General features: G+C 43.0%; 1 protein-coding gene across 3 annotated transcripts in view; it reads left to right on the top strand.

The window, feature by feature from the left end:
- The window catches only part of clmpb (CXADR like membrane protein b), a 149924-nt gene that overhangs the window by 119523 nt on the left and 18161 nt on the right, over nt 1–12240 (top strand). For all 3 annotated transcript variants that reach the window (XM_088345870.1, XM_088345869.1, XM_088345871.1), the window contains exon 3: nt 8633–8837. In XM_088345870.1, coding sequence (XP_088201996.1) covers nt 8633–8837 — 205 coding nt within the window. The remainder of the gene's footprint in view (nt 1–8632; nt 8838–12240) is intronic.

The following is a 12240-nucleotide window of genomic DNA, read 5'->3' as shown; positions in this document are numbered from 1 at the left end:
CAATTTGATACATTACAGAGGTTTTAAACTAAGGGAAATATTGAGGATGGATTTTTTTCGGATATTGGGGACTTACTGTATGTCACATTTTGAATTATGTAAAATGTTGCAAGAAAGAGGAGGATTTCAAATGGTAATAAGGTGCTATCACATTTGGATTATGAGTCCAACATAACGACCTGAAAATGAGGTTTCGTGTAGGACAGGGGTGTCAAGCATGTGCCTCGTGGGCTGGATCAGGCCCGCCAAGTGTTTGAATACAGCCTGTGAGACGATGCTGAGGGAATAGCAAGAGAAAAACGGACCGGGGTTTAAATATGTCCAGTTGATATCACCAAAGACAGGCGCCACTCACAAAGACACTGAAGCTGTTTTTAAATCTCCCTTTCTCTCTCTCTCTCTCTATCTATCTTTCTCACTCTATCTCTCTCTTCCTCTGTCTTTTTATCTTTCTTCCTCCCTCTTTCTCACTCTTCGTCTCTCTTTTCCTCTATCTTTTTTCCTCTTGATCGTTTTTTGTACTCTTCTTTCCCTCCTCCTTTCCTTCTTTCTTTACTTCCGAATGTTTATTTATTTCTCTCTTGATTTTTTTTGTCTCTTTATCTTCCCCTTTCTCTCCTTCTCTCTTTCTTTCTCTCTTTCTCGCTCAATTTATCTCTTCATCTTTTCTATCTTTTGCTCGTTCTTTCCCTCCTTCTTTCCATCTTTCTTTCTCTCTCTGTCTTTTTTCCTTATCACTCTGTTTCTTTCTATACATATATCTCTCTCCCTCGGTCTCTCTCTCTATACCTTTATCGATATGACTCGTTCTATTTTGTCTTCCTTTCTCTCTCTGTCCTTTAGATCTTTATCTTTCTTCCTCTCTTTCTCACATTTTTTTCACTCTGATTCTCTTTTCTATCCCTCTCTTACTCTATCCCTTACTTTCTCTGTTTTTCTCTATGTCTATTTATCTCCCCTTTTTCTTTTCACTTTTTCTTTTAATATCTTTTTGTCTCTAACTCTATTTATTTTCGTTCGCTCTATTTTCCATGTTTTTCTTTTGCACTCACTCTCTCAATTTTTCTCTATTTCTTTCTTTTATCTCTTCTTTCTTTCTATCTTTCAATATATCTTTTTCTCTCTTTGACTCTCTCCTTCTATGTCTCTGCCTTTTTGCTTTCTCTTTAATCTCCTAGACTCCCGTCAGTTTTTTTCTGCTACGTGGCAATCAAGCTCAAATGAAAACACTACGTTACTTCTTTTTGCATGTCCCATAATACCCATCCAATATCTGCACCGGTTATCCTCAGTAGGGCCGCTGGGAGGTGCTGGAGCCCATCCCAGCTATCTTCGGGCAGTGGGCAGGGGACACCCTGAACTGGTGGCCAGCCAGTCGCAGGGCACACAGAGACAGACAACTCACTCGCTCATTCACACCTAGGGCCAATTCGGAACTGGCCAATTAACCTGACATGCATGTTTTTTGGAGAGCCCGTAGGAAACCCACGCAAGCACGGGGAGAACAAGCAAACTCCACACAGGAGGTTCGATCTCATGAACTCAGAACTGTGCTGCACACTTGCTAACCACTGCCCCGCCGTGCTGCCATGTCCAATAATAAACATCCATAATTAATACCCCTTCTACTAATAAACATTTCATAATGTTTAGGTGCAGCAGACACCTGTCCTCTTGGGCGTGATTCATAGGTGTAGAATGCCGCTTCTTAAGTCAATGCCATATAAACTAATGTCAGCTGCCGTTATTTATGCGGAAAGAAGACATTCAATGGCAAAGTGAAGCCACCTGAGAGCGGTGTCACTTCTATTTTTAAACAGACTTGAGAAACATGGCAACAATTTTAAACATTTACAAGCACTTCACCTAAAATTCAAGCATTTTTCAAACCTTGAGTTCAAGCACCCGTACAAAGTCTGACAATTGCAATGCTTCACACTGCACAAAGCTAACATCAGTGTGTGAAATCTTACTAGCTTCCATTTGGAAGTCATTTGTTTGTGTCTGGATGCGTTAGCTAGCACATGGAAGTGCAACAGCGAGGAAGAAAAGAACAGGAAGAAAACAGGAAGGAATACTCGGATGGAGGCGCCCGTCTCAAGCTTTAATGATTCGGGGGTGTGGGGGCTTCCACGTCGCGATTAATATTTAACGGGAAGATAACATTGAAGGCGCCATTAATTAAAATCAAACATCTGAAAATTTGATTAGGTTGAAGAGACTGCGCCTGTAGCTGGATGAATAAATCATTCTTTTGTAGTGTCAGGATGAGAAAGGAAGTGCGTCCCGCAACATTTAGCCCCTCTTAGCGATTGTGCGAGTTGCGTTCTTACGGATCATTAAAAGGCCGCGTTGACGACTGTCTATAACGCTCTCATTCATTAAAATGTTTGTTACAAAATTAGCTTTCGACAATAAAATGAGATAACTAAGTTGTATTTGTTTGTTTAAATGTTGTCAGGGCACATCTGACTTTATTACTCATTCCAACAGTACCTTGTAAATATTTATCCTGGCAGTCTTTTAATATTATTTTTTTCTCTTTATCTCTCTCTGACGTTAATATGTGCTTATCTAATTGTTATCAATAACAATAAGGACGATTCTAACTCTAATACTAGAAGAACTGTTTAGTTTAAGCAGTGAAAAACAAGATTGGAGTTGCTGACCTAGAGGACCAAGCAACTTGTTTTAAGTGTAGAAGAAGAACACTTCCCTTCCCATATAGGGAAAGGACTATCTCATCTCATTAGCTGCACCGCTTATCCTCAGTAGGGTCGCGGGGGTGCTGGAGCCCATCCCGGCAATCATCGGGCAGTGGGCAGGGGACACCCTGAACTGGTTGCTGGCCAATCGCAGGGCACACAGGGACAGACAACTCGCTCGCTCATTCACACCTAGGGACAATTTGGACCGGCCAATCCACCTGAAATGCATGTCTTTGGAATGTGAGAGGAAACCGGAGTGCCCGGAGGAAACCCACGCAAGCACGGAGAGAACATACAATCTCCGCACAGTAAGTCCGGTAGCTGGATTTGAACCCACACAGGAGGTTCCCAAGACCTTAGAACTGTACCGCACACACGCTAACCACTGCCCCGCCGTGCTGGGAAAAGACTATGTCTTTTTTAAATTTAAAAGAAGACGCCAACTGCCTTTCAGACTGAATTAAGTTGATGTGGGCAGGACGGCGGCGTGGTGGTTAGCGCATGTGCGGCACAGTTCTGAGGTCATGGGTTCAAATCCAGGTACCAACCTTCCTGTGCGGAGTTTGCATGTTCTCCCCGTGCTTGCGTGCGTTTGCATGAGGCCTGCATGGTCCATGTTTTATTTCCTCTATCTTCATCGGCTGAAGCTTGAAATCTTGGTATCCTTCAGGGGGCTATGCGGTGACCCTTCCCCCACTGGCTGACTTGTTTAAAAGGTATCAGGGAACCAGAACAGACCATTGGACCCTAGAGCATTTCTTTAAGTCTTTTATTAAGGAAGCGTTCAGGGCTTGCTGGAGACCCGATGGCCGCCAGATGTCAGCAGCGGCGCCGGGGAGAAAACTTCGGAACGTAGTGCGGAAGTCGGGCATGTCGTGTTTATCGGGGCTGGAGAGGAGATCAAAGCGCGGGACAGAAACAGGTCGGATCGGAGGCAGACAGAAACAGGTAAGCAGAGTTCTTAAATGAACGGGATATCAGGAGAAACACACAGAGTTACAAAATGTACACTCCGACAATGCTCTCTGGACGCAGCGTGCTTAAGAGAGAAGTGCCAGCCAATCAGAAGGCGCCCACCCAGGCACCACATGATTGCTCCAGGTGATCTGAGTTAGTAATCATGACAAAAGGTAACATGAGAAACAACAAACATTCTTGGTGCTGGGTAATAACATCCTTCTGAAGTAATTTCTGATCATTGAGTTGATTATATTGAAATTGGGTTATTAATCCGTAATTTTAACCGCTACCGCAGCCTCCCCGTCTGGGTTTGCATGTTCTCCCCGTGCCTGCGTGGGTTTCCTCCAGGCACTCCGGTTTCCTCCCACATTCCAAAAACTTGCATGCAGGTTAATTGTCATGCTTGTCAGGTGTGAATGAGCGAGCAAATTGTCTGTCCCTGTGTGCCCTGCGACTGGCCGGCAACCAGTTCAGAGTGTCCCCTGCCCACTGCCCGGAGATGGCTGGGACGGGCTCCAGCATCCCCCACGACCCTACTTAGGATAAGCGGTACAGATGGATGGATGGATTAAGTTGATGTTATTATTGGTACAGGTACAGAAAAAAAGGTTTTTTTTTTTTTCAGAAATATGAAAATACATCCATTATATTTATTCCTCAGCATATATTTCTTTGATGAATATAATAAATGAATGAATGAATGGTCTTTATTGGCATTACACAGTAGTATTTCTTATTTATCATCTACAATTTACATATGTATTTGTTTACTTATCCATCCACTCATTATCAGCACCATGTATCCTCAGTTGTGTCATGGGGGTGCTGGAGCCCAACCCAGCAGTCTTCGGGCAGTGGGCAGGGGACAACCTGAACTGGTTGCCAGCCAGTGCCAGGACACAGAGACAACTCACTCGCTCATTCACACCTAGGGACAATTTTGGACCGGCCAATTAGCCTGACGTGCATATTTTTGGAATGTGGGAGGAAATCTGAGTACTCGGAGGGAAACCACACAAGAGCAGGGAGAACATGCAAACTCAGAACTGTACCGCCAATCACTTATCCGCCGGAACGCCCTTATATACGTATCTATAGAATTGCATTATTTATGTGGTTAGTTAGTTATATTAGGTTTCAAAGCTATCAGAATTCCATCATAGAGAATTGAATTTTAGAGTTGAAAGAGAAAAAGCCAAGGACAAAAACACTCAATGTCAGCATTCTATCAACCGCCTGAAGTTATTCTTGCAAATATATCCTTGACTGGCACGGGGATATTCTCGCTCTGTACCTTATGTATCTTTACATCTGTGCACAAGGACGGTGAATTCTTTTCAGATGCCAGTAAACTGTAAATGTGCTTGAGGAGCTATAAAAAAAGCAAGGAATGTGCAGTTTGTTTAATGGCTTTAATGTGCATTGCACTTTTGTGAATTTACACTTGATTACCGGATTAAGTGGGTAGAACGTTTTATCTCATCATTTTAGCATTTTAAGTCATGTTACCATGCTGTTGATGTTATTATCGGCCTGGGTCGCAAGAAAAAGGACCACAGGATCGTACCGCGGAATTGCAAAGTCTTTACGAAGCTCACCAGATTCTGAACAGAATAGGGAAAAAGGCATTGTGGGAAGTAATTTGGTCATTCTGAACTGGATGATGGAAAAATCATTGTGGGAAGTAATTTGGTCATGATGAAAGACATAATGAAACACATTGCTTCTTGTATTCAAAATGTTTGTCACCTACAATTCTTAGACTGAGATAACAAAAAGTGAATCCAAATGTTTTCAAAAAAATCTGTTTTCTCAAAAAATTGAGTCATAATGACATTAGACCTAATGCCTTTCAATGTGTTGTCCGTTTTCCTAGTGATCAAGTGGAGAGAATGTAGCGGCTGTTGCAATGTTATGCAATTGTGAACCAGCGCCTATGTCCTTAGTGGTCTGGTGGTTAGGATTCAGGGCTCTTACCCATCCTATCCTGTCTAATCTCCACTGCCACATTGTTTATGCAATTGTGGTCAGCGAAAAAAATCTATTGACTAATGCTAACACATTTCCATTTTAGTCTGCTATAGGACGCACCGGATTATAAGGCGCAAATTAAAATTTCTGCCCAATTCTGGGTTAATGGGTGTGCCTTATAGTCCGGAAAATACGGTAATTGATTGGGTTTTTCCACTGCATTTGGTGAGAATCTAAGCGGCCGGTGGTCTACTGTGGTCACACCAGGTGGCGCCTGTTTGGTGGCCAGTGATGCGGCGTGGCACCGGCACTTAGCGGGCCCCATCTGCGGGCTCTTACTCGCCCTGAGTAATGGGTCACAGTGACAGCTGTGTTTGTGTTTGTGGCCATACTTGCAGCTGGATCAAGAGACCCATGGAGATATTGTTGTTGTAGATGGAAATGGAGATATTTTTGAAGGGATGCGAAATTTGGAGCTGTGCCCTACAAAAACCCCATGCTATATCACTGTTTATATATATATTAATTGATTGATTGATTGATTTATTGATTGATTGATTGATAGATCAGATGATGCATCACTTTTATACAATGTATTTGACTTTTCATTACACATCCATACAAAGTAATGTGTTTTTTGCATATTTATCACACACAAAGGTTTTAGATCATTGAACCAATTTTAATATCACACAGAGACAACCCAGGGAAACACAAAATGCCGTTTTCAAGCGCGGATTCCATTTATTTAGCTACCCAAAAAAATAAATACCTATTAGGCCAGATGTGAAAAAGTATTTTCCCCCTGAACCCAGTTGTCATGATTACTGATTCAGGGAACCCGCGGTTGCCCCGTTGACGCCAACAGCCCTGAGCGCTGATTGGTTCCCTGACTCCCTTTAAACCCCCGGCTTCCAAGAGGAAGCTGTCAGACCGTCCTGCGAACCTACGCTTTCAGCTAGGCAAGCTCTGTACCTTCCGACAATCTCCGGCCGTGTTTTTTCCTGCCTGATACATGTTGCCGACCTGTTTCTTGACCCGTTTCTGCCCTGCTCCTACGTCCCGGCCATCGACCTGTTTAGCCCTGTTTCCTGCCTGATACTTGTTGCCGACCTTTTTTCTGGACTCGTTACCGTTTTTGCTCTTCCGTCCCGGCTATTCCTGCCGCCCACGACTAACCTCGCTCGACACGAAAGTGCCACTTCCGCGTTCCTGCCATCAGCTATCCATGTCCGACGATCATCGGATCTTGGAAGCAAGCACTGCTCTCTTTCTCAATAAAACTGAGTAAAACAAACGCTATTGGGTCGTCTCTGTTTCTGGCTTGTGACACTAGTAGCGATTTTCCCACGTTTGGGAGCAATAACAGAAATCTAACGTTTACGATAAGGGTAATGACTCTTTCACAACGCTGTGGAGGAATTTCGGACCCACTCGTCTTTGCAAAATTGTTTCAAATCTGCTTTATTGGAGAGTTTTCTAGCATGACTGCCCTTTTAGGGTCAAACCACAGAATCTCAATTAGATTGAAATCCAATCTTTGAGTAGGCTACTCCACAACCATTCATTTATTTATTTATTTTTTGGGGAAAGAGGGCAAATACTTTTTCACTGTACATATTGTGAGCTTTTTGGCATTACCCAGCCGGAATTACTTACAAACACTTCTGCAAGATGTCTACTTTAAGAGTGTTTCATAATTCTAATAGTCCTAATTATATCACTAAATTTCATATCATACTGCCGTGGTTCTCCCAAAGTTAGTCTAAATTTTAGAACTTTAACAGGAACATAGAAATGACCAAGAGTTCCTGTAGATCAGGGGTCACTAACCTTCTTTTAAACTGAGAGCAACTTAGTGTTACCAATTATAACAAAGGGCACACGGTTCTTTCTGCATGTCTTTAATAATAAGTCAGCATGTTATTACCATTCATTGCCCAAAAGCCAGTTTCTGTAGCCGGGGATCGTCGCGCCAAGGACCCCTCCCTTGGCCGCCGCCCAGCTCTCTTCCCACCCGACCCCTTTGGCCCCTCCTACAGGTGGTGAGCCCATGGGAAGAGGGTCCCACATCGTCCCTTTGGGCTGTGCCCGGACGGGAGATCGACAGACGGGTCGGTGCAGCGTCTGCCGTCATTCGGACCCTGTACCGGTCCGTCGTGGTGAAGAGGGAGCTGAGCCGAAAGGCAAAGCTCTCGATCTACCGGTCGATCTACGTTCCTACCCTCACCTATGGTCATGAACTTTGGGTCATGACCGAAAGAACACGATCCCGGATACAAGTGGCCGAAATGAGTTTCCTCCGCAGGGTGGCTGGGTTCTCCCTTAGAGATAAAGTGAGAAGCTCAGTTAGGGACTCGGTGTAGAGCAACTGCTCCTCCGCGTTAAGAGGAGTCAGTTGAGGTGGCTCAGGCATCTAATAAGATGCCTCCTGGACGCCTCCCTCGGGAGGTGTTCCGGGCATGTCCCGCCGGCAGGAGGCCCCGGGGGCAACCCAGGACACGTTGGAGAGACTATGTCTCTCGGCTGGCTTGGGAACGCCTCGGGGTCCCGTCAGATGAGCTGGAGGAGGTGGCTGGGGATAGGGAGGTCTGGGCTTCCCTTTTAACGCTGCTGCCCCCGCGACCCGACCTCGGATAAGCGGAAGACAATGGATGGATGGATGGTTATTACCATTTTATTACCAGGTTTTTTAGTTAAGTAGACTGGGTCACCTGCAAAAGAAAAACATTTCAGTAGAAAATCACAATGACCCAACACTTGTGAGCTATTTTCAGAACGGGTTCAAGGGCCCTGCTGTAGATGATCTTGAGCCAAAAACATTAAGAACTTTAATAGACCAAACATCTTAAACTCAGAATGGAAATATTTCATGTGTATGGTTAGTTGCCCACCGAGACCCATTTTGCCAAATTTGCCTGCGAATGCTTCAGCACAGCCCACTAAGCAACATTAATGAAACCCTGTGATGTGTTGCTGTCCAATCATTGCAGATCATTACGTTCTTCGGAGGCCAAGTGATCACCTACGAGGCGACGAGCACCGATGCCAGCCGCCTGTCCTTTGCCGGGGAGTACCTCGGGGGCGACGCATCCCTGCTAATCAGTGATTTGCTGCTGAGCGACTCCGGGGAGTACTACTGCAAAGTCAAGACTGGGGGCGCGTACCACTGGAGCCAAGTCAACCTCATTGTCCTGGGTGAGGGTCCAAAACTATACTTAGAAATGATCATGATTCTGCATTTATAAGCACAAACACTGAGAGCTCAGAAGTACATCATTAGCATAACACATTTCCTCTGCCATGCTGACTGATCTAATGATTCAATTTGAGTTAGACTGACTGATTGGATTCTTATTTTGCCTCGTTGATGAAGTGAGACCAATTACATGTGACTCTTTTACGAGTTACATTTTTCAGGAAATAGAAGTTTGCAGCACAGGATCGATTTACAACAGTTTGACTTTGTGACACATCTGCCTTATAATTTTATACTTTTTAATGTATATGATTTGTCCTCACCATCATACTGTTCATTAGTACACTAAATGGCCCAGCTGCATGTATTGTTCATCACATGCCCTTGATAAAAAAATATCACAAGCATCTTCTTATTTCACTTTAAGAAAAAGAGTGATTTTTCACACTAAAACCAAGCCCAACATTGCCTAAGTCAGCGTCTTATTTTACTCTAAAAACAGCTTCGTCTTCATCAACTAGCATTTTCATCTTCACTTAAAACAGACATATTCTCTTCCCAATTGGAAACTCAAGTTTTCTTCTTCTACACTTAAAACAAGCAGCATCCTCTTCTATGTTGGTAACAAAACGCATCTACTCTGCCAAAAAGTAGGTTGCTTCTTCTCCTCTGAAGATGAGCAACAGAACATTCCACTTTGGCAACTAGAGTAGTCGTATGTGCTTAAAAATGTCTTCCTTTACTTTGAAAACGTATTTGTGATTTTCATTTATTTTCTTATGCACCATATTTTCCGCACTATAAGGCGCACCTTCCAAAAACTGTCTTGTTTCATATATTTTCCATCCATAAGGCACACCGCACTATAAGGCGCTACAGTAGGAACATCAACAAAAGAGACAGATAAGTAGGTCAAACTTTATTAACCCACATATCATTGGAAATCTTAAAGTCTTGAGTTTCAGGATTTATTCATCCCAGAAAAATCCTGATCAGTCGGAAACAAGATACCCGAAAAATAAAAAGCTGGGGTAGCTAACCACTGACGTCATCCTGCAGCCATCACATTCGATGGTGACATGCAGCGATTGTATTCTTACATCCGTGAGTGTAGTTAATCCAACTGTGTAAAATAGTTAAGTACTCCAAAAGGCAAGATAATGCCGGTATATAAAAAAAGACAGCCGAAAAGCATCTCTGCACCGATGGACGTTGCTTGTTGCTATCGCTCTGTTTAGCCCCTTAATTCCTGTTTACAAAAAACAGACTAGCAAAATTATTTTTTCCAAGCCATAAACCAACCTAAATTGTGATTCACATTTTTTTCTGCAAATTGTTTTAGCTCATACAAGCCTTTCAATGCTAAAATGACCCGCCTCCTTTAATTCCGAACAACTTAAGTCAGTAGTGACTGATTCAGGAGATGATTGACACATCGGTTATAAAATGAAACGCCAATATATATATATATGCCAGAATGCACCGCGCACGACTTCTTCTGCGGGAAAAAATCGAGTTGGCAACTCAATATTGATCCATCTATGAGGCGCACCATATTATAAGGCGAATGTTCAACTTGTTCAAAAATTGATAGCTTTTAGGTGCGCCTTAGAGTGCGGAAAACATGGTATTTGTTTTTTATTTGTATGCTGACATCTAGTGACTTTCCCTACGCTGATAAATATTTTTTTCTCCTAATGCATTGCCTGGTAACCAGTATCTTCTTCTACATTAAAAAACAATGCCATCTTCTTCCACGCCAGCAACCAGAGTATTGTTCTCCAGTGAAAACTAGTGTCATTTACTATTTCAATAACTCGTGTCTTCTTTTTGCAGCTTCAAAACAAAAGTATTTATCTCCTGCTGCAATGGTAACCAGCGCCGTCCTTCTCAAAGTTGGAGTCTAGCATTTTCTTCTTCTCCGCTTGAAATAAGTGGTTCTTTTTCCACCTGAGCATCATGGTCTTCCACATTGGCAACTTGGGTATTCTTATATGCTTAAATGGCTCTTCTTCTACTCTGAAAATATGAGTTTTATTCTTGTAGGCTGGAAACTAGCGACTATACGCTGAAAACGAACCTCCTCTCCACCTACTGGGTTGCTTGGAAACCATTATCTTTTTCTACACGAATAACTAATGCCAGATTCTGCTATGCCAGCAACTAGCGTCTTCTTCTTCTGCACTGAAAAGTAGTGTCATCTTCAACTTCAAAATCTAGTGTCTTTTTTTTTCCAAAACTTCAAACTTCAAAAACCAACGTTTTTCTCTATCGAGACCTAACATATTATGTTCCCCTTTTCTGAAAATGAGCTTCATTTTTATCCAAACTTGACACTAACATATTCTTATATGATCAATGAAATGAGCGCATCCTCTTCACCTGTTGCATTGCCTAAAAACAGTATATTTTTCTTCACTAAAAAGTAACACTGTCATGATGATTGGTTACATTCACCTGTGCCCACTCGTTTGGCGCCAGCTGCTGCTGGCTACCTGATTGGTTCCCCGTCCTACTCAAGCTCAGTCCTTTCACTCGCCTGTTGTCAGCCCGTCATTGAACCTCTGTTTTCACAAGGCAAGCATTTTTGACTATGACTCCTGTCTGTCCCTTTTTGAAACCATTTTGCACCCGTCCGTTCCTGATTGGCCCATGTGTCTCCGGCTAGGACCCGTTTTTTGACCCCGACCACATTCAGATCTCCCGTCCCGGCTAACGACCTGTTTCTCTGTCTACTACACTGCGATCTCCCGCTCTGGAAGGATCCCCTTCCACATTCGGAACACGTTCCAAATCTGTGAGCGGCTTGCTTCTCGCGTCCAGCGAGCACCGAATCGCGAACGCTGCCTTTCCTCTATTCCTCAATAAACTTGTGAATAACGTTACGCATCTGGGTCCTACTTCCGTTCTGGTCTTGACAAACACCATATTCTTCTCCGCAAGCAACTAGCTTCTTCTTCTTCTCTACTAAAAACAAGTGTCATCTTCTACTTCAAAAAAGTTTCTGTCCTTCAGTCTACCTTCAAAGAAAACTGCATTCATATTTTATTATTCTGGAAACAAAAGTCATCTTCTATGTCAAAGATAAAATGTTCTTTTTGAATAGTTTAGCTGCATGGATCATGACTTTCCCTGACTTATTTCCAAGGCAATTTAAATATTTCTGACACTCTGTTTTCACAAGAATTCAAAAATGAAGGCTACATTGCCATCTTAGGAAAGGAAATACTTTCTAAATACAAGACCGCCTTTACATGCATCGATGTTATTTTCAGGAAATCGTGTCCTATGTTTAAGGTGAGAGTCAACAATTGCAGCTGTGTTCCTTTAAACCCCAAATAAGCTTCTTAGGAAAACGATTTACACAAATTATCTTGTGGGGAAAAGCTTGCTCTGCCCTTC

Source organism: Urocampus carinirostris, chromosome 10 (assembly GCF_059441175.1).
Source record: "Urocampus carinirostris isolate Australia breed hairy pipefish chromosome 10, RoL_Ucar_1.0, whole genome shotgun sequence".
In the NCBI taxonomy this organism is placed as follows: domain Eukaryota; kingdom Metazoa; phylum Chordata; class Actinopteri; order Syngnathiformes; family Syngnathidae; genus Urocampus; species Urocampus carinirostris.
Note: the sequence above shows the minus strand (reverse complement) of the source record. Positions and strands in the feature narration are given on the sequence as shown.